Genomic DNA, 26,836 nt, shown 5'->3' with positions numbered 1-26,836 from the left:
CACCCTGAAATTTATTTTTTTCTTACTCTATTTGTATACATAGACGATATAGTCTCGTTTATTAATACCTTTTGTGCTATTCCCAGCTTTCCTTCTTCACCTTTCATTCCTCTTTCTCCCGGTAAGCCACGAGGACCAACGGGACCCTAAAACACAGAACATCTGATCCTCACATTGCTCTTGTTATATATACATATACCTTTAATTAACGAATTTTAGTTGCAATCAATCCATGCACTTACTGGTTCTCCCGTTCTTCCTAACGATCCAGGAGGACCGGCAGGTCCAGGTACGCCAGGCATTCCAGTCTGACCGATTGGACCAGGAAAGCCTCTTGGACCGAACACATTAGATTTACACGGTTCCAGCGAAGTCTTGGAAGTCGCCGCCTACATGTATACGTAACATTATAGCGAAACAACAACTAAGTCTCTCTTCGTTTTCTGTCCGCTCTATATAGTGTACAAATTGTAAACCTTTAGCAGTATAGTTAGAGCTCTAAAGAGCGCAAATTCCACATGATGTATGTAGCTCGCTTTGTTCCAGCAAAGAATGTGACGTCATTTTAAGTAAGTACATATGATGTAGTGTACGTACACGCATTGCATGGTAGTAACAACAACAAACTAGCATCTGTCTGATCGCAATCTAATTCTAGTTCTGTAGTCGCACTACTCTAATTTGAAATGTGCACATTTTTACATGCAAACTCTACTTTTAGTAAAATTGTAAGCCGAAACAGAAATGTTATTTACCCCAGGGTTTGTCCTTCCCAGAGACAGCTCAGCTGCACGAAGAAGAAGCAAGACACAAAGAAACGTACTCATCGTTTACTTCAATCGTCTGCACACCGATCAGTGGCTACAAATGACGAGCTACTCACAGAGCAGAACATATATACGAAGAGATGATGTCATCTATTCCCGCAATTTAGGCAAACCACAAGCAGTAACTATGTTGAATCATGTTGCATCACACAGAACCTAGAAGCGGTATGACACGACAACAGTCTAGCCGAAATGTTGCATCCGCATTATAGGAGTTCTATCACACAACAATTCCGGTGTTACGCTAACGTTTGTTGCACTCACATTTCTACATGTAGGTCTGCCGTGTAATACACAAGATACCGAATACACAGACTGATAGGATTTCCTGTGACACCGATCCTAGAGAGTCCCGGATCTTTTCTCGGTCTCGATCACTCGTTCTCTGCCAAGTAGCTGCAGCCAGACCTATAGCTGCTCACGACAGCATCCGTCCTCGGTCGCAGAGTATCATATCTCAGTCAGTGGTTGCCATCTCGTTTCTATAACTCCGTTTGAGTCATATCTGTCGATAGGCTCATTAGATGGTTTTCTTTCACCAAATTGTTGGTTTTGTCTTGTCAACTGTATGGGGCAACCCAATTAGCGTACTGTATAAACGTAGTGTGTTGATTGTAATAGAGACTTCTTAATTAACGTGTACGCCTAGAATACGGACGCACCACGTTACATGGTGACAGTGAGTGGTGCAGCGACACCGTCACGCTACACACGCTATTCTAGAAGCAGTGTAAAGGATGGCTGAACAACCGGACGCTCCAGTTGCAGAAGAAGCAGCACAAGCGGAGGCAGCTCGACCGGCTAGTCCGCAAAGCCGAATCCCTCTACCTCGACCGCTGGTGGTAAGAGGAAATCTGTCGCAAAACTGGAGAGAGTTTCGCCAGATATGGGACTCTTACGAAGTTCTCACGAATCTCAGACAGCCGGAAAGGAAAGAGCACCGAATGGCAACATTACAACATGCATTGGCTACGAAGCTCTCCGGATTTACAATGCACTACCTTTTGCTGACGAAGCAGAGAAAGGAGATCTTGACCGAGTGCTAGACAAGATGCAAAAGTACTGTCTGGGAGAAATCAACGTTATCTATGAACGGTTTCGATTCAATGGCAAAACACAGCAAGACGGTGAGTCATTCGATAACTTTTTGACTAACCTCATAGAATTAGCCAAGACATGTCAGTTTGGTACTATGCACGACGCTCTATTGAGAGATCGAATAGTAGTAGGAGTGAGAGATGACGCCCTCCGGAAGCAACTCCTACAGAAGAGGGAACTGACACTGTCTGAGTGTATTTTAATATGCAGAGCGAGTGAAACTACAGCATTGCAGATGAAAGATATGTCTGCACATGATACAGTGCATGCGATGGCCGTGAGAGCGCAGAGATAGCGAAACAGCAATGCAAGCCGAGGACCAACGCGAAGCAAGACGAGCGAAGGTGAGAAAGTATGCAAATATCGTGGTAAATGTCACAGGCGTGGACGACAATACTGCAAGGCATTTGGGAAACAATGTCAAGCGTGCCACAAGATGAATCATTTTACTCACATGTGCAAGTCGAAAGCAACAGCGACGACCAAGAAAAAGAGCATAGCGAAGCTACACCTTGTCGAAGGTGATATGTCAAGCAGTGACACAGATAGTCCAGAATACGGAAATGACAGATTGGTGAGTTTGACGTTGACTCCAGACGATGATGAGTCAGTCAATGTGCTAGATGACTCCGCTACAACATATCCGAACAGATTGTATGCTAACCTACGTGTCAAACGACGGCAGATCAAGTTTCAAATTGACACAGGTGCACGTGTAACGTCATTAGGCGACAGAATATGCCCATAGCAACGCGTTTAGAGCAAACAAAGCAAGTGGCTGTATGACGGAAGCAGGAAGCCTCTGGGCACATTAGAAGTGAGAAATCCAAAGAATGGGAATGTTTTTCAAAGCAAGTTTGTGGTTGTTGACGACGCTGGAACAGAGTCGATTATTGGAGCTTCCTAAGCGCAAGAAATGGGCCTTATACAGCTGAATATGGAGAATGTGCAAGCTATCACCACTCAGCAAAAACAACAAAGGCACAAGACGAAACCAATGACAAAAGAGAGTGTGATGCAGAAATATCCATTGGTCTTCCAAGGAGAACTGGGACGATTAGCAGGCAAGGTACATCTGACGGTGGATGAGACGATCATGCCTACAAAACAACCAGTTAGGAGAGTGCCTATAGTATCAAAGAGCAGCTGCAGAAGGAGCTACAACGAATGGAAGAAATGGGAGTTATAGCAAAAGAAGAGCAGCCGACAGATTGGATTTCCAGTCTAGTCACGGTAAAGAAACCAAATGGCAAGATTAGAGTATGCATCGATCCTAAACCTCTCAACAGAGCTCTCATTCGAAGTCAATATCTCATGCCTACCCTAGAAGACCTGTTACCAGAACTAGCAGAAGCACGAATATTCAGTGTGCTAGACGTGAGGAATGGATTCTGGCATTTAAGTCTTGATGATCAAAGTAGTAAGCTTACCTCATTTGGTACACCCTTTGGAAAATATCGTTGGAAGAGGCTACGATTTGGCGTATCTACAGCACCAGAGAGATATTCCAGGAGCGATTGAATGCAGCCATTCAAGGAATTCGAGGTGTGTATACAGTAGCAGATGACATTTTGATAATTGGCAAGGGATCTACAGAAGCTATTGCTAGAGAGGATCATGACAAGAATTTGACAGCGTTACTGGATGCATGTCAGGAGAAAGGCATCAAGCTCAATGGAGAGAAATGTCAAATAGCAACACAGAAGGTGAAATACATGGGACATGTACTCTCGTCAGATGGGCTACTGTCAGATTCCGCAAGAAAAGAAGCGATCTAAAAGATGCCAAGGCCTACGAATGTTGCAGGAATACGTCGTTTCATTGGAATGACTGGCTATTTATCACGATTCTTAGGTCACCTCTCGGACCTATGTGAACCATTGAGACAACTAACGAAACAAAGCATTCAGTGGCAATGGAATGAAGAGCATCAGCAAGCTTTTGACAAGATTAAAGCAGCAGTCACACAGACACCTGTCTTACAATACTTTGATGGAAAGTTGCCAACTACAATCCAATGTGACGCCTCTCAGACAGGACTGGGCGCTGTGCTTATGCAAAGTAGAGGTCCAATAGCATATGCAAGCAGAGCGTTGACTGAAACTGAGAAGCAGTACGCTCAGATTGAGAAGGAAATGTTGGCAATTGTATATGCTATGGAGAAATTTCATACCTACACCTATGGACGCGACATTACAATTGAATCGGATCACAAGCCTCTTGTTACCATACACAAGAAACCATTGCAATCTGCGCCAAAGCGTTTGCAGAGAATGCTTATGCGATTACAGAAGTATTCAATTGACATTCAATATCGTCCAGGTAAATAGTTATATCTGGCAGACACTTTGTCGCGAGCATACCTAGCATATGATGTAGATGCAAACAAGACAGAGAGCATGCAGCAGCACAGTGATTGGGAGAAAGGACTGGAGCAGGTCAACATGATCAATCACTTGCTGGTGGCAAGCACTACACTACAAACCATTCAAAATGCTACTCAAGAAGATCAGAGCTTACAAGAACTACAGCAATACATCATACAAGGATGGCCAGACACGAAGTACGGTCTTCCATCATACATTACACCATATTACGACATTCGGGATGAATTGACCGTGCACCAAGGAATGGTTTTGAAAGGAAATACACTAGTGGTGCCACAAGCAGCTTGAAAATTTGCTCTAGAACGAATGCATAGTTCACATATGGGAGCAAATGCTTCCATTAGAAGAGCCAGAGAAGCACTCTATTGGCCGGGTATGACAAGCCATATTAGAAATCATGTACAGAAATGCTCCATATGTCGAGACTATGACAACAAGCAACAGAAGGAACCGTTGTTAGCACACGAGGTATCTCCAAGACCATGGGCAAAAGTAGGAGCAGATCTACTCAAATTCAAGGGCCGTGATTATCTCATAGTTACTGACTACTACAGTAATTTCTGGGAGATTGACAGACTACAAGCAACAACTTCAGATGATGTCATCAGGAAAATGAAACAACACTTCTCTCGATATGGCATACCGGAAGTCCTCATTTCTGACAACGGTACACAATTCACATCAAGAGAATTTCGATCATTCACGAAGCAGTGGGAGATGCAGCATGAGACTAGTAGTCCACATCACCATCAATCCAATGCCAAAGCAGAAAACAGTGTAAAGACAGCAAAACGACTTATGAAAAAAGCTCTACAAACGGGAACAGATCCATGGCTAGCAATTCTTGAGTTCAGAAACACGCCAACTGAAGGACTAAATACAAGTCCTGCACAAAGGTTAATGAACAGAAAAACAAGAACTCTGTTGCCCACAATAGAACAACTTTTACCAGAGAAAATGGAGGAACATCACAACATAATGGAACGGAAGAAAAGGCAAGCAAAATATTACAACATGAAAGCCAGAGACCTACCGGAGCTGAAAACAAATGATGTGGTTCGAATTCAACCAACAGGTAGAGACACAGTTTGGAAACCAGCCAAAATAGAAAAAGTGCTACCAAACAGATCATATTTGGTTATCACCCCTGGAGGAACTACCTATAGAAGAAACAGAGTGCAGCTACGAAAGACCAAGGAGGAATTCAGGCCTTCAGCAGGTATGGATGATCCCCCAGTCGAGATGATACCACAACCAAGACAGAAGAAACAAACATCTATCCCTACACCTGTTACAAAGAAGACAGTACCACCACAAGCACAGGCAAACGAATCAGGAAGAGAACAAGCAAGAGAGACTGTAACATCTACCACACGATCTGGCAGAACAGTAACAAGGCCAAAGTATCTAAGAGACTATGTATGCGGTAAATAGACACTTAGCATGCATGGTAGAATGTTTTTTTTCCATAAAGAAGAAGGGATGTATGGGGCAACCCAATTAACGTACTATATAAACGTAGTGTGTTGATTGTAATAGAGACTTCTTAACGTGTACGCCTAGAATACGGACGCACCACGTTACATCAACCTCTACTCTCGCAGACAACGAAGAAGACGGATGACTCACGGGACCTAGTCGATCTTGGTCACCTGATTTTCTCTAGCTCTTCACACGCAGATCTAAGGCGGCTAATGCTAAAGTCATCACCGCTGGCTTTGTACCTATACGGGGTGATGTTAGAGCTCATCGTACTGTTGCTATGGCAGAACGAAATTTGAGAGACAAATACTCAGACATCCGGGATCATATCTCGGTCAGTTGCGTTTCTACAAGACTAATTGAGAAGTTAGTCATGTCTGTTGAATGTCTAGGCCACTGAATAGCCGGTTTTGTCTCTTCAGTTTTTACTGTTGCAGGGCAGTGAGAAAGGTGATGGCCTACGGAACATAATTAATTAATTAATCTTGGTCACGCGATTTTGAGAAAGACGTACGGGTTCCTGAGTAGGTTGTATTGTGTGATTTCTAGTCTACTGTTGTTCTAGAGCTATATTGTCACGAAAGTGTCTGTCTGACTTACTATTTTAGCACTTGAAACATGATATATATCTTGCAACATGATGACTCTAAATTTTCACATTTTGTTGGCAGCTAACCAAAGAGTATTCTTACCTGTTTCTACATTCTTGACTGGCAGATATAATGATTCTTTATTTTGGATGGGATGATTGATAATTTTATGACGCAGAATTTCACACAAACTGCTTTTTAGATTTGTCCCTAGAAGAGTTATACTGAGAACGTATGAAAATGGGAACATGTTGCCAAATTAAGGGAAAGCAATATTTCTCATGACACAGTTCTGAATCTCATGAGACAGGAAGTTGTGTGTGTGAGAGAGAAGGATAATTAGTTCAGTGAAGATATCCAACTAACCTAGCTTCTGTATAGAACCAAGCAGTGTATGTTGTTGATAATAACTGATGTAGCTAAAATCTTACAATCAACAACATCGTAGTACGTACACAGTTTACAAGCATGCAGAGTCCTGGCATACTGAAAGGCATCTTGTGATATTCAATTTGTACCATTATGGATTCAATGTATAACTCCATGAATCGATGATCAATCTATCACTCACAAAATCTGCTAATTAGCACTAAACCAGATGTACTAAATAAGGGTTATCTTAATTATTATTATTCAAAAACATAAACCAGATGTACTAAATAAAAGGTTATCATAATTATCATTTAAAAACATAGTCTATACAGAACCACTAACGTTTGCCTACACAGTCTAAATTATTAGAATCTATAGCTGCTAATTAAAGTTCTACAAATTCACTACAAAACACTTTCAATCAGCCTTAGTCGACTGTGACCGTATGTATAATGCCCAATGAAGGTAAACCCACTTACCTGAAAGCTGTAGAACCAAGGAGTGTACTCATACTGTGACTGAGAGATTAGGTGCCATACGTCGATCACCTCTCACCGCCCTGCAGCAGAAAAACTGAAGAGAAAATCCGGCTATTCAGTGGCATAAACATCCAAAGCAAACCTTTCAATAGACATGACTAACGTCTCAATTCGTCTTGTAGGAACGCGATGAAAACGACTGAGATATGATCCCGGATGTCTGAGTATTGAGTATTTGTATCTCAGATTTTACGTTCTGCCGTAGCAACGGTAAGATGAGCACTAACATCACTCCGTACGTGGATTAGCCAGCTGTGAGGACTATAACACTATCCAAAAAGAACACCTCAGATCTGCTTCTGCAGAGAGAAAATCACTCGAGATCAGGTGACCGAGAGTTTGTCCCGTGAGTCATCCGTCTTCTTCGTTGTCTGTGAGAGTAGAGGTTGACAAGACAAAACCAAAATTTTGGTGAAAGGAAGTCATATAATGAGCCTATCGACAGAGATGACTTGCGTCTCAAACGGAGTTGTAGAAACGAGATGGCGAGCGCTGGACCGAGAATAGCTATAGATGCGATCAGTTTTCAAGTTCTACAGCAGCAACGTTACGACGGATGCTGACGTGACCCGCTCTACCTAGAGTTGCTATCCAGTAGGACTATGACGATAGCGTAGCAGCTAGGTCTGTCTAAAAAATGGACGTGCTGCATCTCTCAGTCTGACTGCTACTGAAAAACAAGAATATAATAAACAATAAATAAATAAAAATAATTAATTAATTAATTAATTAATAATACAAATTTACGTATAATATAATTATTATTATTATCAATAAATAAAAAAAGTTATAGAAAAGTTTCTATAATTTCTTAACTAAAGTATATAAACTAATGAGTGTAAGAACCTAATACAACTGAATACAAAGTATAATTACGTCATAAATTAATATCAATCATTTTAAACTAAAACATAAATTTCTTAAGAAAACATTGAAATGTGACCTCATTTCCGGGTCGCGTGCCATCTATATCAAACACGTCTACACCACACAGGCTCACAGACAGCACAGAATGCACGCACACAGGCAACTTTACCAACATGTACAGAATGCGCAATGTAGTAAATCAGACCAACATAACAACAACCCACCGAAACCACGTGCAAACTCCAAATCAAAGCCAAAGCCACTGCAACAAAACACTCGATCAGTATGCACCGCGATTACACAGGAGACACACAGTGTGGCAGCCTTGCTACTTTGTATTAACGCCCCGCCCCTTCCCACCATTCCAAACGTAGGTGTACAGTACAAGGGCGTCGGAATTAAGCAAATCACATTGGTCCGTCCTAACGCGCGCTAGATAGGCGTGGCCATACTTATGAAACACTAATTCCAGTATCAACTAAAAGCAAAATTGTCACATGTATAACTTACTTTCACATGCATAACCTCTTACTCAGTCTTAAAATTACCATAGATGCGGAGGCGGTGTTCGCTGTAACTCAAAAACTCGTTGCCAATGATATCTAAGTCTAGACGATCAAGTCTCTCTTTGTGTATATGCAACAGCATAACATGATTTAGCCTAGGCTGCTTCATGGTGCTCCTTAAGTATGTCTTGAGCCGTCTCATAGCAGAAAAGCTACGCTCACTAGTGGCATTAGACTCGAGCCAGCCTCTCCCCGCCTTCGTCATTCCCCGGATTGTCAATCCTCGCCCCGAAGAGACTGGTTTCAGACCGCCCTCAGGAATTTTACGTCATGTAGATACGGTTTCATGGTCACATAATGACATGTAGATTATCTAGGTAGTTGTAGCTAATAGACCTTTTCACAGGGCGTGGCACTAACGACGTCATCGCCTACCGCGCGCTGATCTGGTTCGCTTTTGACGCATTGGCGTTTGTTAACCGCGTGAGTCTAGAGCCAAAGCAACAATTTTTCTTTTTGAACTTTAACCGGTGCGTATAGCGATGCATCGAATCAGGTGAGGCCTCATTAGGACTCGGCTCTTGTGTGTTTTGCGTGTTTTGCAGTGATGAACAACCTGTTTCTGATCTCTTTCGTGACTCTACCGCGTCATTTTGTGACTTGACAGACGTCAAATGCGAGTACAAACGTGCGTACGTAATCTATGATGCGTGTTCTGTGTGGTACGCACTTACCAAATGGTTTGGTTTGTACCTCCTGAATACTTCCTAGAAAGTGCGGCGTTTAGGGAATGACTGACGTGAAGAGGAAGTCTTTAGACAAGTCTGGTGGTACTGAGAGGTAAGAAGAGAATGCTTGATTAATATTTCATTTTGATATAATGTCCTCAGCTGTACGTGGCTGTCATATAAATGAACCAGTAACTCAGTGTTGCTGTACTGTGTTTTACCTTTTGGAGTGTGTAGTTGCCGTGCCATCATGGTTATTTGCTGTGTTCCTGGATGTACCAATGTATCTGCAAAGGGGAAATATTTGAAGTTTCACATGGAAATTTTTGTCACATGGATAAACTTTATTGCCATTTGATTGACGTTGACTGGTCGTTGCCAAGGGATACTCTACATCGAAGTCTACCACAGTCATTTAGAGAGATTTTCCTGAAAAAGACCTGCATCATTGATGCAACAGAACTATTTACAGAACGTCATTCAGATAGGGGTTTGCAATCAGCTTCCTTCTCCTGATACAAACACTACCACACTGTGAAAGCATTGGTTGCAATATCGCCATGTGGTCATGTTATGTTTGTGTCAGGACTATTTACTGGTGCCATAACAGACAGGGACTTACCAAGCAGTCTGGTTTCTCAATAAATTTGTGCCTGGAGATCAAGTCATGGCAAACAAAGGGTTTGTTATTGCTGACATTCTCATGGACGTTGGGCATCTCTTGTGCTACCTCCTTTTCTAAAGGAGGTCTGTTTACTGAGGAGCAAGTCATTAATTAAATGCCGACAAGTGGCTTCTCTTATCGACATAGAGGGGTGATCAGACGGATAACGAACCATAGCATTTTGCAATGTATAAATAACACTTAGTCCAAGCATGGATTTTTATATAAGGTATTTACTGTTTGTTCATATCTAACAAATTTGCATCCACCTCTTGTATAGAGAATGTTGCCACGAGTCAGTGTGCATTGCAATTACAACTTCATACCATATTTCATGTCAACCAGCTTCCTAGATTTAATTTTGTACGGTAAATTAGTAGTAATTAGTGTCATTGATATCAATTTTAGTTTGTAAAGGTCAATATATATATTGGCTCTTGTTATCATTCTGTACTCTTGTGTGTAATGCTCCAAGATACACTACCACTTGCTGTTCAATTTCATTTTCATTGTGTACACCATTTTTAATAGTAATACTCAATTATATTATTACAACATTAATTAATTGTATTAATTAACAGAACTTTTATCTACTTGCTACCTAAGGTCCTTTCATTCACTAAACGCCGCACGTTCTAGGAAGTATTCAGGAGGTACAAACCAAACCATTTGGTAAGTGCGTACCACACAGAACACGCATCTTATCTTACGTACGCACATTTGTACCCGCATTTGACGTCTGTCAAGTCTCAATGTTACATCATCACTCAAAATGACGCGGTAGAGTCACGAAAGGGATCAGAAACAGGTTGTTCATCACTGCAAACACACAAGAGCCGAGTCCTAATGAGGCCTCACCTGATTCGATGCATCGCTATACGCACCGGTTAAAGTTCAAAAAGAAAAATTGTTGCTTTGGCTCTAGACTCACGCGGTTAACAAACGCCAATGCATCAAAAGCGAACCAGATCAGCGCGCGGTAGGCGATGACGTCGTTAGTGCCACGCCCTGTGAAAAGGTCTATTACCTATTTTGTTTCCCGGAGGTCTCGAGCCGGATGCCTCAGTCGTTGAGAAATCGTGAAAGAGCAGGTGCGTTTCGTAGCTCTGACAGCCTGTACATGTAAGAAGTTTATAGAAATAATCTAGACGTCTCTAACTCTAGGCTGCTCGACTGAACTAACAACTAGCATGCGAGGTCGTTAGCTACCTAGTAAAGAGCGGAATGTTTTGACGCTCCGTTTCCTTGAGAACCTGTTGTTTTGCAGTAGACTAGACACTGTATGGCCTAGCAACAGGCACGGCATACGTATTTATACTGTAGAAGAATTGGATACCACTTACTAACAGATCACGATATTATGATACAAGCAGCGACCACTAAACGGATCCGTTTATGTAACCCTGTCTGTTAGAAGGTATGACCTTTTCAAAGTTTATTGCACCGAAAGAAGGCGGTCTGAAACCAGTCTCTCCGGTAGCCTCGCCCCAGACGCAGTGTGGATTGCAGCCCCGGATGCGCCGCCATCACCGCTACGTCTGGTATGGTACCGTCCCTTGCGGTCAACGTTAATCATGTCCTAGTGTCAGTTACAAATGTACTTTGTCGGCGTAGTAGTAGAAGCATTGCAGTAGAAGCATAAGACGCATTGCAGCTTCAACTGAGAACCTGTGTACGCGTTCAGAGGCGTATGGTGCACTGCAAGTGCCATTTCTGATCTGCCATTTCCCCGCTACGCTCTCTAACGTAGCTGCAATCCCTTACTAACGCTTGACAGAGGCCTAAAATCGCAATATCGACAAGTACAAAGGCTAGAACAACGTCAAAGTCCAATCGAAAGCTCAGTTCCTAACTAATAACATTGGTATGACACGCGCTGTGGAATTTGATTTACATCCTTACTCCCGCCCAGTAAGGCGGTACCATACCAGACGTAGTGGTGATGGCGTCGCATCCGGGGCTGCAATCCACACTGCGTCTGGGGCGAGGCTATCTCTCCGGGGCGAGGATTGACAATCCGGAGAATGACGAAGACGGGGAGAGACTGGCTCGAGTCTATGGTGGCATTGGTTGAAGGCATTACTAGAATAAGGCGAGCTAGGGAGCACACTTCACTAAAGAATGATCTTTGGGCATCCGAAAGGCTTCTCAGGTACTGCACTGGAGGCAATCTTGCAATGACACCCGATGTGGCTTATCTGTTGAAAACCACGTGCTAAGATTCTGCAACTGTGCATCAAGTTGTACAGGGTTGATATCATCCTTATAAAATGAGGTTACTTGCTGAAAATAAGCACCATAATCGCACTTGTTGGCAACAGTGGTATGAAGACTTTCGAGGTTACCGTATGTGGCATATCCCGGCTGCCTAGAGCGATCCCTAATGCCAGAAATTGCCAGATCAAGGCATTCATAGTACTGAAGTTGATAGTATTCTTCAACTGTGGCACTGTAGACTGCTTCGCCCATTCCAACTTGAAATCGACTATCACGTGGGTTTACATTGTCTGTACATGCATCGAGGCAAGATTGCTTGTATTTATTGTCTTTTATTGTGTTTAATTTTTCATGTCTTTCTTGTCAAGAAAGGGACAAAAAATGAATAAAAAGTGATAAATAATTTATTCTCAAATTTATTTAACCACCTATACCTTGAACCGGAAGTTTGTGCCACTATGCAGCTGGCGAAAGGTGACTTTCTGAATATTGACGGACCAAACCGATCGGTTCCGATGCCCCTACAGTATGCGTACTATTGTACAAAAGCATGCAGAAAACGCCACGTTTTCTTGCTCACCTCTAGCTGCCATCGAAACGAGCTGATCTCATGCTGTCAGTAGGATAGTAAGATGAAGAGATGTCAAGCTCCAAGCATTTGTCACGCTGTACTAGAGAGGGTTGTGCCTCTCACGGCGTGGTCCCGCGGTGGGTCGATGCGATTTTTCTAGGCTGTAGATGCGGCTGTTGCAAGTCGGTTCTGGTAGCCGGCTTGTTGGCGAACCGCTTGACACTTGGAGCGTCAGTCACTGAGTGCGGTGATTTGATTCGCAAGTATAATTTCAGAATGTGACGTCATATAGACACGCCTACATACTCAACAGTAATGCATGAAATTACAGGAAAAGTTATAAAATTATACAATTTATTTTTAATTAGAGTGCTATTTGCTATCTGTAAATATATAGATGACTGTTATATCGCTACGATAATACAGCATTATATATACTAGAATTTTAAAAACTTTTTCTCTGAAAGGAATAGACGTAGGGCTTGTATAAAAAGTAATAGAAACAAGATTTAGATAATATGAACCAAAGCTAGACATCATTAGTGAATCCTTCCAACCCACTAAAAGTAAAATGTAGGGAATGTGGTTGGAAGGATTCACTAATGATGTCTGGCTTTGGTTCATATTATCTAAATCTTGTTTCTATTATTTTTATACCATCCCTACCTCTACTTCTTTTTTCAGAGAAAAAGTTTTTAAAATTCTAGTTTGGTAAGTTTTTAAGAGTGCGAAAGCACAACCTACGCCACTAATTAATTAATTAACATTGTTCGCGACGGCATCGTCCTTATCCGGGAGCTGGAATAAAGTACGGGACTTGATGACATTTTAAAATGGCGACTTCCACCGTTCATTCAGAAAAGCCTAGTTTTTACGCTCGTGAACACCGACCACGGTACAGTACTGGTTATTTACCACATGTATATAGAGTCCAGAAAAAATTGCTGTATCCGGGACTGCCGTTGAAGACAAGGAGTGTCCCGTTTCCAAAAATTTCCTTGATTGGATTTGTGATTGTTGAAGCCATTTCGACTTGGACGCTGCGTTACTGCGAAGCTGTTGCTGCCGTTGCGAGGAACAGGTGTATCGAACTTGACATCCACATGTGTCCAGTTTCAAAAATCCAGTTTATTGGATTATTGATTCCGTTTAAAGCCATTTCGACAGCCCCGTTTGTGGGGAACAGGTGTATCGAACCCAGGGCCGAATACAGAAATTTTTGAAAGAGGGAGTTGACCTGGTAGCAGATATTTATAGCAGTACTAATTTTCTCTTTTCTGATGAAATTATATGAAATTATTGATCCACGCCTATTGGAAAAGAGGAGGTTGCAACCCCCTAAACCCCCATCTGGATCCGGGCCTGATCGAACCTGGCATCTACAATTTCGACGCGAATCCCCTGTATCCGTAACGTAGAAGTCACGTGCAACACTCACCAGAGCAATTAGTTCCCATATTTAACGAAGTCACGAATTGTGCCGACTCTCGCCATTTCGACAGTTCCGCTGAAGGTCGTCGCTTTGAAGACGTTGCCGGCGTTGCGGGGAACACGTGAATCGAATGTGGCAGCTCTTCGACGGGCAAACGACGGAGGATGTTTAAAGACCTGGATATTGACAAAAATATCTTTTCCCTCTTCCAACGTTGCCCGTAATAAACGAAACGCTCTGTGCGTACCTTCCGACGTCCGGAACGTGCAGTTTAATTTCGTTTCTATCTCGGTCAATGATATCCCGTTGATAACCCCCACTTGATCCCACAAACCAAATTGTAAAAAGGTAGATCGGAATATAGCTGCTGCATGTACATTAGATTGGTTTTTTTGTAATGATGTCAAAAATGAATCTACTCTAACCGTCAGTGACGAGGACATGAGTAGCTTCGTACATCAAAGTGTCATTCTGGTTTATGAGAATTTGTGACCACAATAAACATTTACTCGCCGCGATGCTTTAGAGCTTGCCTTCTTTTATGATGTTTGGAGCAAGGGCCCAAGAACCCATCCAACTATCTTTTCTCACACTAGTGGCGTGTCATCATCTACCAACTGTATGCTGTCGTAGTTAGATGCTGTAAATGCGATATCTATAGTATGTAATAACCGTGCACGAAGAAAGTTTGTACTGGGTATCTTACTATACTTGACTGTAAACTTGCATAACGGTCAGATACCTCACGCGGCCAAGAAGAGGGGGTTCCGCGCACCCTGGAAACCTCGGTCAGCTTCTAATTTCGTAGTTAAATTTTGATCTAGAGATGGATGTTGTTGTAAGTACAGTACAGTGCACTGTATTGAAAGAATTACTCGCGCATACAGAAATTCCGAGGGTGACCGGTACCGTTCAGGGCGCATTTCTACGGCTACTATAAACTGCACGTGATTGACGTCATCTGTTACGATTGTAAGGTGATCGTACAACAATAGCATGACAACATTGTTGAAACCCGGATTGCAAGAACAAAGAAATCACAATCGGGACGAAGACAATGAATTGTTCGCTTTTTTGGTGTTTTCTCGTACTCTTTTGCTTTGAATCAATCTATCAGGACACGGTTGCAAAGGTACGTAACTACTAAAGCAGTTAGAAGGCAATATATTTACATATTTGAGACAACTACGCGACGTTTATGCTAATGCGAGCGACCAAGCAAGCACGACTTGGCTTGGTGCATCTCGGTGTCATGCATGCGCAGTGGCCAGTGTAATTTTAAACCAGTCAGACTGAGAACAATCCGGACGGTCCGTTTGATGTGAACAAGCTGACTCTGTAACCGACTGACTCCGGCCTGTGGGCAACAGATATCGTATCTATTAACTCTGTACTCCGTATGACTTGAATGAGCATGCATATCCGCGTAACGAAACCGAACACGTGAGTGTGGAGTTGCCATTGGAAAAAGAGGGAAACATCACAGGGTTACTGGTGCGCATGCCCCAACTGAGCAAACAATACTGCTTGGAGCAGCGGCCAACTTCGACATAGCGGCCGCTTCTAACGTCATGCTTCCACCAAATTTCCCCTGACCGTTTTGAGAGCGGCCGATGATGGTGGCCGCGTTATTGAGCTCGCCAGCGACTCTGCAGTGTTTTGAAATATGTCCTGATGGTCCCGAATGTAGGCCGTGAAGCAGTCGCTACGCCATCGACCCGATTTTTTGATGAGCTAGGCAGGGCCGGATTCCAGCGGCCGCTGCAGAAGTAGCGGCGCCAATGCGAAAGCTGTGAGTACCGTACAGGCAACCGGGAATGCCCAACAGACGACTAGTCTGTGAGGCCACGTCCAATCAAAAAATCGGCTGACTGGTACACCATGGAATGCAGGCTGGTTGGGGCTTAACGGTAGACACCGCGTATACTTTCGCATGGTCTTGACAGCTGAAATGGGCGCTGGACAGTTACCGATGACCACTCTATTACCATTCCGAAAAGGGTTGGTCTTGCTGCTTTTGATGTACAGTCTCAGACTTGTAGACGTCAAAGAGATGTCTCGCCCAAAAAAGACTGTGTGAGAGTCTGCGAAGCTTGACTGGGCCGTAGTAAATTCGGAAACCCGCAGAAATCCGAAGAAGGCCGACGTGAAGGCCACCGTTAACATTGCCGTGTCAGGAGGTAGCAAAACGGTGTCGGCTTGTATGGCTGCAGTTAAACGTGCTAAGACTTCTGCTGTGATACGCAGTCTTGCCTTGCCCTGACGATCGCCAAGTGTGCGACGCATACCTCGAAAGATGAGGTCTAACCGAGGACGACCAGCTAACGGGTCAGCCGCACCTGTTGTAATGTGAAAGTGCCGCACTGCTGCCAAATCTAAGAGCACTGTAGCAAACGATACCAGAAGACTGCACGCGGCCACACAGAGCATGATTGTCTGCTCCTCGTCCGGAAAGCATCGCAGATGATGATGCGAACAAAATACCGTAAAGCGCCGCCAAGACGAAGTTGTAAGCGTTGCGAGTTCTCTGAACCAAGCCTTGCTGCTGTAACCAAGCCGCACGATAGCGCAGAGACGTGAGAGATCTCTTAGCTCCGTCGGTACTATTGGTGGGAACTCGTCCGCTCCAAGTGCCAGTGATAGGAACCGCGAAATCTGTCGACGAGATAGAGCATAAGCGATCTGATTACACTCACCAAGTATATGGACAATCCTAATGTTGAATTACTCTGAGCAGCTTATGAAATACAGTGTGCGGACTAACGACATGGTGCGAGGGGATTTGCACGAACCAGATAGCCAAATATCGGACATCGTTTCATTGTCGTAGTAAACCAAGATGCGTTTCCTGCACCACGATTGGCCCATGTTTTGGCTGCAGCAACCACCGCAAACAGCTCTTGCCACGTAATAGATGCAGATACCATTTGCCTTAAAATAGCCCCGCAACCCTGCGATTCGGAAGCATCCGTATACAGGTGGAAGTCCGGAGACGATACCCAACTGCGATCCAACATAAACGACGACCCGTCTCACTGAGGAAGCAGCTGTTGCCACCAACATACGTCAGCCTTAGCGTCGGCAGAAAGATAAATGTGATTATGAAGTTTCGTGATGGTCGTAGATATGTTAATGAGACGGCTAAGAAAAATGTGCTCTGTAGGAAGGACCTTACAAGGATGCGACAGTTTCCCGGTGAGAGACAAAAGTTCCCGTTTTCGTGCAACACTTGCGAGCTAGCAACAAATTTAGCTCCAGCAAAAGACCTTGAAACTTGTCAACGGGAAGTGTTAGGCGGCATGGTACCAAATCGAGCTAAATACCGAGGAAGTTCAAGCGAGCGCATGGACCCATGACCTTGTTTAAAGCCCAAACGACACCCAAGTAATCCAAAAGGCTGGGAATGAGTCACGAGCGATCAATGCTTTGCGCCATGACGGAGCAACGATGAAGTAGGCATCCAAGTAATGCGGAGCGCGTGGAATGTCGTAATTTGTCCGCATGATTTACTGGACTGCGTCAGCCATGCGATTTAAAAGGAACGGGGACGACCGTAAACCAAATGGCAAACGCGTGTGGTAACAGAACGTCCTCCGCCAACAACATCCCAATAGGTGGTGATCGTCCAAGTGCACAGAAATCTGGCGAAAAGCGCTTCTCAAGTTTTACCATGAAGGCTCCCGCCGGTAGTTTCAAAAGCAGCGCTACTGCATTGTCTAACGATGGATACGAGAAGACTGAAAGCCGTTTGGTCTATTCCATCGTTGACGCTGCGACCGAACGGAGCGGACAAGTAATGATTTAAACAACATCTGTCTTTTGAGAACAACGCCCCAGGCCAGAACAGACGAAGTTCTTGAGCGGAGGGAGGCAAAACGTACCGGCGACAAATTCCGCTTCGCATTCCTTGAATAAAAGCCTGTCGACTGCTTTTGCGTGCTCGAACGAAGATTTAAGATTCGGACAAGTATGCGACTGCCTGTAAACCCAACACGTGCACCCAAACGTAGGTCTTCAATAGTGAACAAACGAACTGTCTATTAGGGTGCTCCAACAGTTCTAAAGCGAAGTGCTTAGCGATAGGGCGGAATGAGCGTAAATTAGTGTGATGTGGAACAGCTGGCGGCGGCGTGGGAACAGCCACATCTGCTACAAACGTGACGAAACTTGCACTGGGATCGATTACAGCTCTTTTTGTTAGAGTCTCTGCAAAATTTCTCAGACTACTTGGGTCCAACCCTGGCGCGCCTGGTCTCGGAGCCGGCGGAAGAGCGAAATGGCCGGTTACGTGAGCAATTGACAGCTGAGTGACCCGTAGACTGACACACGGAGCAGTGCTGAAGAGCCTTACCAGTGAAGTATAGCTGCCACAAGTTAGCATCAACGGTATCCCAACGAAGTGATATGTCGCAAGCTATATTAGAGCGAAAGCGTTGGTCGTACAAAAACCACGCGGAGGCCTGATATATACCTGCAGTCTGTGCGATAGTTCGTTGTTACTCAAGCAGCTCTGTGGGTTTGGCGGGATATGCCTTAACTAGCGTCGACGAATACGATGACCAAGCCTCTAGCCACGAAGCGAGCGATGAAATTGGCCGGCGTTTACGGGGCGCGGCCAATGCTAATGTACCGGACCCGTCATCCAACTGCACACGCCAATTACCCGACTGCTCCTGAGAGGTCGCCAGTTGGGGAGCAAGAATACTAAAAAATCGACATACTCACCTTTACAATCTTTGATACCCATCGATCTGGAACAGAGAAAGGCGCTGAAGGTGCGGTCAAGGTGCCGGCCACTTGGTCGACGTGACGAGTTCCCGGTGTTGGCTGTTGATTATGACTAGCTGGAGCGGAAGTTATGCTTGGCTAGTGAATCCCGGTTAGCAGCATTTCAGCAATAATCTGTTTGAGTTGGATGGCTTGCTTTGGCGTGAATGCACCGCAGCCGTCGTCTGGCGCATCAGACACCGACTGAGAATGAGCAGCTTATCGAGACGCCTGTATTGAAGCGACCTGATTCTGACCGCGGCTGAGAGACGTAAAATGCGCCGCCATTCAAGCAATTTTGCGTCCGCCAGAACCATCTAATGCGACATAAGCTGACGCCAAGTGCAAATCAAGAGCTTTCTCTGATATTTCTGCGAAATCGACGGGTTTGGGGTGGCTCATCGGCGAACGGCTTGAGGACCCTCGCTTGGCGCGTTTTCGACGACACGCCATTCCGGATAAAGTTTGATAATACTCCGTTCCAGCGGCCTTTCCAGAACAGCAGCGCGCTACCACTCAATGCAAGAACGCAATAAGGGCGACGCAAGCGACAGTGCCAATACCCCGAGGTGATGACCTCAGGCACAGCTGCCAAGCTAAGCCAATAAGTGCCAGTGCAAAGCAACGTGCGCAGCTAATAACACTGGATACTAAACAAATAGCACAGCCTACACTTCGCTCCTGCAATTGAAACATACTAAATAGCATTACGCTAACGAAGTGCTAGCACAACGTACTGCAAACAACTAGTTACCAATCCATAACGTCTCTGTACAGCAGAAACTAATATTGTCGTCAATACCCATAGGGTCAGATTAAAAGAACAGAGTACAAAAAAGTCAACAGAAGCATATTTCCGACTCCACAGTTTGTGCGATCGGTTACCTCACCGTTCTGCTATATAGTAGTTTGAATGACGCAAACTCAGTCGGTACCTCTTGATAAACAAATAATAGAATGTCTCTAGATACCTGTGACGTTGTTTTCAGCATGGCCTTCAAAGTGTTGTTGAACTTCTCAACAAGTCCGCTGCAACGGGGTTGTATACCGAGCATCTGCAAACTGGCAAACATCGAGAAATCGAGGAACCTCGTCAATACATTCTGACACGAAATTGGTTACTCATATTGCTAAGAATCTTCTCGGGAATGCCCAGGCGATTGTTGATCCCAAGAGATGACTGTAAATCCCAACAGGCGCCTTGGCCACTGACTCTGTGCTATATTTCTTAAGGGTACGACTTCGAGGTATTGTGTAGCAGAGTACACTAATGTGAGGTATCTGCATGTGTCCGTGGTTGCTAGGCAGATTATACTAAATTTATGAGACCCGGTGACCAACCAAATCAACAGCAACTCTCTTAAACGTCGAACTCATTACAGCATCTGTTATAAAAAAGCTCTTGGTATATCTGCCCTCTTTTTACAATTTTAAAATTAAAGATATAACAATTTCTACAGTATCCGACCACATCCTTTCGTAAGCCTGGTCAGTAGAAATTACTGAGCACTTCGACTGTCCTTTTACGAGTGCCAAAATTGCCTGCCATAAATGGGTCGTGCGCCAGACATATGACTTTTCGAGCAGAGGCGTAGGCACAGTGGTATAGCCGAGTCATTGTGAAACAAAGATACGAGGAGGATAGACAATACACGGAAAGATACGGACCAATGCAGTTTGCCGACAGTCAAAGCAAGTGCCGATCGCTGACGTTGAGATAGATTCGCGGATTTAGAGGCAAGTGTCCAAGCCCTTTGCCTTCTCGATACCGTATACAATGTCATAATTAGACATGTGCCAGGGGCTATGTCCGTCGACAATCCAGATCCAATGGATTGAAGTGCATGCAGTTGCTACCAAAGCAAAAACATGCAGAGGTACGCAGGTATCACTGTTACAAAGTGCTGCGAAGAGATGGATTATGCTCAATAAAGGAGAGATCGTAAGGACGCAACAAGAAAACCATTGCCTGACAAGATACAATCGTGTGCGAGAAGAGGTGAGAGTCAAAGGGCAGCAGGAAGTCAAATACGAGATCAGGAATTTGGTATTTCAGTATATCGAATATCTAAACATCCAATAGTGAACCCTGGCAAGCCAGTTAGACAAATTATGATCTCGGTATACAACCAGTGTCTGGCAATACTTTCACGGTCTCGCCACCAACCTTGCCTTTTCTTACGGGTGTATGCCTAAAGGACTATCAGCAGGTTGCTATCTAGAAATGTGTGATCACTCTCGACTGACGGATGGACGCTTTTCCATGCACGCTAGCACACACTCATTCGGCTGCAAGGGCGTTGTCTCTCCTGCATGTACTCTCCTTGCAGAATTGTCTTTCTCGTCGGTTACCGCTCGGTCTTCCATTGTCTAGAAAGTGGCATTGGACTTTATTACAGACTCAATGGCTACGCTACACTTCGGCATTCTCTACCTTCATGACTGACTTCTTCACATTTGATGGCTCTGTGACCATACTTGTTGCAAACGAAGCATTGTAAACCTCCACTTCTGACCGCCTTCAATCTTAATTCTTAATTTAGTGACGTCGTAACTGGTATCACTATTGACGGGGAAGAATTTACTGCTGATGATTGCACCGCATACAGTTGTCAATTTCTAGCAGTCAAATCTTCTCGACTGCTCCTGCTACTTCGCCCATAGCGTATCAGGCTCTTTTTTTGGTAGGTGCGCGCTATAGGTCGCGTGGACAAGAGTTAAGAAAGTGTTCTTTTACAACGATGTCACTTATTGCTTCTTGGAAGATTTTTTGATGCCTGACAAGGTCATCCATTTATGTTTTACCGTCGCACTATAAATTGTAGTATTGATTCGTTTAGTTCTCGCTTAACCCTACAGGACTTACTTTGGTATCCTTCTTCATTGAGATTATATCTCTTCAACAGAGCCCCTTTTAGCTGCCGGTAGAGTCTTGCGCAGCTACATTCGAAAGTCTTGAGTATATAGGTATCTAATACTCTATAACGTTTGCTCCACCGGTCGGCAGTCAGCTCAAACTTCTAGTTGTTGCTTTTCGCAAAACGCTCAAATTGTTAAAGATAACTAGCTGAGATTTCTCGTTGCCTCTCTTCCCTCTCGATCCCCTGCTGTTCTATTACGAAAAATGTGAGGTCCTCGCACTCCAAGGTTAGGTTCCGTCTCACTTCGATTAAATGGTCCATGTTGAAACACCTCCTGGTTACCTTACAGCATACCAACAAGTGAACAGTACTGATGCTGGCTTAGAAGTTTTCTCTAAACTGCGTGTTTCCTCACCTTGACGCATTCTGCGATAAACTGTGCTCTACATCAAGAGTGAGCCACTGACTCAATTCTCCCGGTCAGACCGCCAGAATGTCACAAACTTGACTGGCAGGGTCTACTTTAGCTTGAGACACGGTGGGCTCACATAGATTAGCGGAGACGACTCCCTTTATTAGACAATAAAGTTGATGTGCACACAACACTTCTCTAGCCGGCGCTCTTACGCATTCAGTCAAACGCAAATTGGATCAGTCAAATCTAAACCCTTCCCTTACCGCCATGAAGCTTACGCACGCATTGTGTATTATATCTATTGCATTTACATACGACAAAGACCGTGACAACTGCACTGAGAAAGCTGCACAAAGGAGCACCAATTGCAACGTCAACTGTGATGTAGACAACCTCTATTTAGTGCTTAGCTTCAGAGGAGTTTTCCGACGTGTCAGGCACTAACATGCGATTTGTATAACATTTATATACGAGTATATGTGCTGCCTAAAAGAGCACATTTGCAGTATTTCGCAATCAAAAATTAGGCCAGGTTTTTGAAATTTATGTTGCTGGTCAGCGTCTGTTATGAGAATATGTTTAATTGTGCTCGTAAGGACAATATTTTTGTGAATTAAACGAGAACTGAGAAACTTTTTCTGCAGCAAACGCAGTTTTGAAAGATCGAGTACCGTATTACTCCGCCTACAAGGGCAGGGGCTCTTATTTATAAAACATTTGGTACTATGTGCATTTGTACAGTTAGGAAATATGGTAGAAAGTGGGCCATGGAAATTCCTGGAGCCTGTAAAGGATCATAAACAAAGGAAAACATCACTAATAATTACAATTTTGAAAGCTTGCAGCATTTCTAACTGATGCATACAGCAGCTGTTACTAAAAATTCATTTGTAGAGGAAGTAACCAAATCAGAATTAGAAATATGGCTATCAGTGATGTCTTCTTGCGTCTGCAATCCTCCAGAAAATTCCATGGCTTCTACCCTATTGCCTAACCACACTGCAAAAATGCACATAATACCAAATGTTCTAATAAGAGCCCCTACCTTAGGCAAGGTAATACGATAACGTATAAAGAAGGAAGAACGTGAAGTACAGTTTTACTAAACATATTTCTTGTTGCTAATTGTGGTCTCCCAAGAAACAATCTAGCATCATGCAGTATTTATCAGTGTATCCATCTTAATTAATTAGCGGTAAGGTTGTAACATATAGACACGGTTTGTGGAAAAATCATCGATTGAAGATCCGTGGTCAGAGGGGTTTGTGCGCAACCCACAAGAACAACGGCTGCTCCCTCACACCTACATCCAATTGTAACTCCAGCGGTTGATGACATATGTCACAGTTTGGCTTTTGCCGTTTCAGTCAAAGAACAGGTATACAACTCGAGTTTCCTGACAGAATAGGAGCACTTGTGTGTGAGTTGCTTGTCCAAGGGAATTACTTTTGTACTCACCGCGACTTGCAAGTATGAATTTGCTATCGAACGATATTAAATGTTTCCACTCTCAAATGCAACTTTCTCACACTTGAATTGCGCGCACGCACAGACAGACAGACAGACAGACAGACAGACAGACAGACAGACAGTAACAGTATGGTTTTGGCGAAGAAGATTGACAGAATAGTGTGTAGAAATGACTCCGTAGCTGGTTTTTACAGTTACCAGAGTGTACGTTAAGCTTTCATTTCATGACCCTTTGGGTCATTTTTCTTGGACTCATAGATAGTGATTTAGCGTTGACTGTAATAGCGTTGATGTTTACCAATAGATGTTTTTGACAGACAGACAGACAGACAGACAGACACACACACACACACACACACACACACACACACACACATGCACACACGATTAGACCTTATTTATTGTTGTAGCTGTTGTTTTATTAATTAAATAGAATATTTGCGTAGGCTGAATCATTGCAGACTTCAAATCCACCATGCAATTCTAACATAATTGGACCGAGAGGTTTTCCTGGTCCTATTGGTCAGACTGGGATGCCTGGCGTACCTGGCGCTGCTGGCCCTGTTGGAGCTGCTGGCCCTGCTGGCCCTGCTGGTCCTTTTGGTCCTCCAGGAAGAGCGGGAGAACCAGTAAGTAAACTGGTTCAACATGGACAACATAAGAATATGAACCGGTTTTTGTATGCTACAGGGGCCTTTTGGTCCTCGTGGGTCACCGGGAGAAATGGGAATGAAAGGTGAAAAAGGAATACATGGAGTAGGACAAAAGGTAACAGCAATCATTATCGTCCAACACTTCTAACTGTACCAATAGTATAAACATGATATCACTGCCTCACAGAATCACTAATGTTATAATCGTGCACTACCAGTACCTAGTAGCGATTCGGTGCAAAAGAACATACCAAATGTACACTTAAACATCATCTAAATCTTTAGCATGAACAACTTATGAATAAATGCTTTGTGTGATAGGGTCCCGTTGGTCCTAGTGGATTAACTGGAGAAAGGGGAATGAAAGGTGAAAAAGGAATGCCTGGAGTAGGACAAAAAGTAATAATAATCATTATCACACACATTTCTTTTACAGAATGTGCATGTTTGTACGAAACCGGCGTTTTTATCAATATATTAATTAAGTTAATAATAGAATTTTAGTCAAATATAATGATAAAAATATTTTAGGGTAATTCTGGTGTACGCGGCAAAGCAGGTCCGAAAGGAGAAAAGGGAGTGGTGAGACCAACAAATTTTACTTTTCTAGTTGTGTTTCAGTTTCTTAATTAATGCCAATAAAAGACCCCTTCGTTTTAATTCATTGTTTGTGTAAATTTAAGCAAGGAGATCGCGGTCTGCAAGGATTAACTGGACTGGTTCCTATGAAAGACATCGAAGAATTAAAGCAACTCGTCGGCAACTTGAACGAGAGCGTGTTGGTGAGTCAAAGTGTTGTATGGCTTTAGCATTTTTCAACTAAACGTTTAGTGTTGTGTGTTTTTGTAGTCGATACAGCAACAGGTTTGTAAGTATACGAGCGATTTCTGTAAATGAGTGATCATTATATGTTGTAATGATGACTATTTAGGTAATTAGTCTCAACAACACATTGGAGTCTGTAAAGTTGCAGGTTACAGTTGGCTGGAAAGTTGTTAACGACAGCAAGACGCTGCAGTTGCCTAGTGGCAATCGAGTCGAGACGACGTTCAGTATATCAGACTACGGTTTCGATCCATCAAAATATGAATTTGATGAAGTGCAAGTGGATGCCCAAACTGCTGGAGATCTGAACAGCAGTTCTGAAACTTTAGTAACGTACTTCAATTCAAATCAGATTGACCAACCACACAATTACGTCTACTATTCTCTTCGTCGAGTGCATTCTTATCCAATTGAGAAGAAAGTGAGCGCTACTTCGTTTAAACTCGCTGCTTACACTACACCTTCGGTAGCCAGTGGGTATATCAAATTTACATTAGTGAGATTTCGAGTGATACTAAAATAGATGTTCGATCGAGTGACTTTTCTACGGAGACCAATACACGGTTGACGCTGTATGAGTGATTAAAAGTCATGAATAAAGTGTAATTTAAACTTACTCATGTTTTTCTAACGCTAGGTCTGGTTATCGCGTGCATCGATCCTACGAGCTAAAAGACTCTCTACGAGTCTTTGAAGTTTGTGAATACTATAGTATACGCTAAAATAAAATAAACATTTGCATCGGTCGCGGTATTCTGGTGAAAAGAACACGAACATCTACGAACACACAAACAAACATGAACAAACAACTTTACAGAAATACGAGAATAACTAAAATTGCAGAACCACATAACTTAGCATGCATTACTAGGGCCTAGCCATTTGGCATAGCACCAGCGCCAGAAATCTTTCAACGCAAGTTGTAGGCAGCGTTGGAAGGGATGCAAGGATTCTACCTTGTTGTCGACAACATTCTCATTGTCGAGGAAGTGTCATCAGAGGCCGCTGCCATAGCTACCCACGACGCGAGAATGCGTGCTTTCCTGAAAGAATGCTCGGATTCCATGCAACATTCGGCTGAGTACCGACTATAATTACAATTTCGCGTTTCACAGTTGCCGTGCGTCGGACACGTACTCACAGCAGATGGTCTCAAACCAAGTTCGCAGAAATTGAAGCAGTTGTATATACGAATGCCGCGTCCAATTGATATCCCAAGAATTTCGTCGATGGCTCGGAGTTGTGACGTATCTGACACGATTTGTGCCCAGTCTAGCAGAACTTTGTGCTCTTCTTCGCACCCTTACCCATGAAAGTGTCGAACAGATGCCGAAGAGCAAGCCTTAATTCTGCGCTTGAAAGTCAGCTCTAGCTGACGACAGCACCTTGTCTTTACTATACATGCAAGGAGCTTGTATTGCAAACCGATGAATCACGTGCAGTCAGTGCTCGGTGCTGTTTTGCTGAAAGATGATCATCCAATTGCATACGCTATGCAGTCATGCCTTGTCGTCTATAGTCTAGGGAAGAGCCCTACGCGCAAGTAGAAAAGGAGTTCGTCGGAA

At 43.6% G+C, this 26,836-nt stretch overlaps 2 protein-coding genes across 2 annotated transcripts; both read left to right on the top strand.

Moving 5' to 3' along the window:
• The first annotated feature begins 5,086 nt into the window (after positions 1-5,086).
• On the top strand, positions 5,087-5,779 carry LOC134187368 (uncharacterized). The gene has a single exon (XM_062655485.1). The coding sequence runs from the start codon at positions 5,111-5,113 to the stop codon at positions 5,744-5,746; it is 636 nt and encodes a 211-aa protein (XP_062511469.1). The 5' UTR covers positions 5,087-5,110; the 3' UTR covers positions 5,747-5,779.
• An 18,695-nt stretch (positions 5,780-24,474) lies between these two features.
• LOC134187178 (pulmonary surfactant-associated protein D-like) lies at positions 24,475-25,794 on the top strand. Its single transcript, XM_062655294.1, has 6 exons — positions 24,475-24,561; positions 24,768-24,845; positions 24,978-25,028; positions 25,130-25,228; positions 25,296-25,310; positions 25,378-25,794. The coding sequence occupies exons 1-6, from the start codon at positions 24,475-24,477 to the stop codon at positions 25,792-25,794; spliced, it is 747 nt and encodes a 248-aa protein (XP_062511278.1).
• Positions 25,795-26,836: the final 1,042 nt, after the last annotated feature.

This window comes from Corticium candelabrum, chromosome 11 (assembly GCF_963422355.1).
Source record: "Corticium candelabrum chromosome 11, ooCorCand1.1, whole genome shotgun sequence".
Taxonomy (NCBI): domain Eukaryota; kingdom Metazoa; phylum Porifera; class Homoscleromorpha; order Homosclerophorida; family Plakinidae; genus Corticium; species Corticium candelabrum.
This window is presented reverse-complemented; position numbering and strand designations above follow the sequence as displayed.

Bases quoted from the DNA above. Each gene is read 5' to 3' on its own strand.
- LOC134187368 (XM_062655485.1), top strand. From the start codon at position 5,111: ATGAAAAAAGCTCTACAAACGGGAACAGATCCATGGCTAGCAATTCTT.
- LOC134187178 (XM_062655294.1), top strand. From the start codon at position 24,475: ATGCTACAGGGGCCTTTTGGTCCTCGTGGGTCACCGGGAGAAATGGGA. The intron at 24,562-24,767 runs GTAACAGCAATC...TTTGTGTGATAG, and splicing joins TACATGGAGTAGGACAAAAG to GGTCCCGTTGGTCCTAGTGG. The intron at 24,846-24,977 runs GTAATAATAATC...AAAATATTTTAG, and splicing joins TGCCTGGAGTAGGACAAAAA to GGTAATTCTGGTGTACGCGG.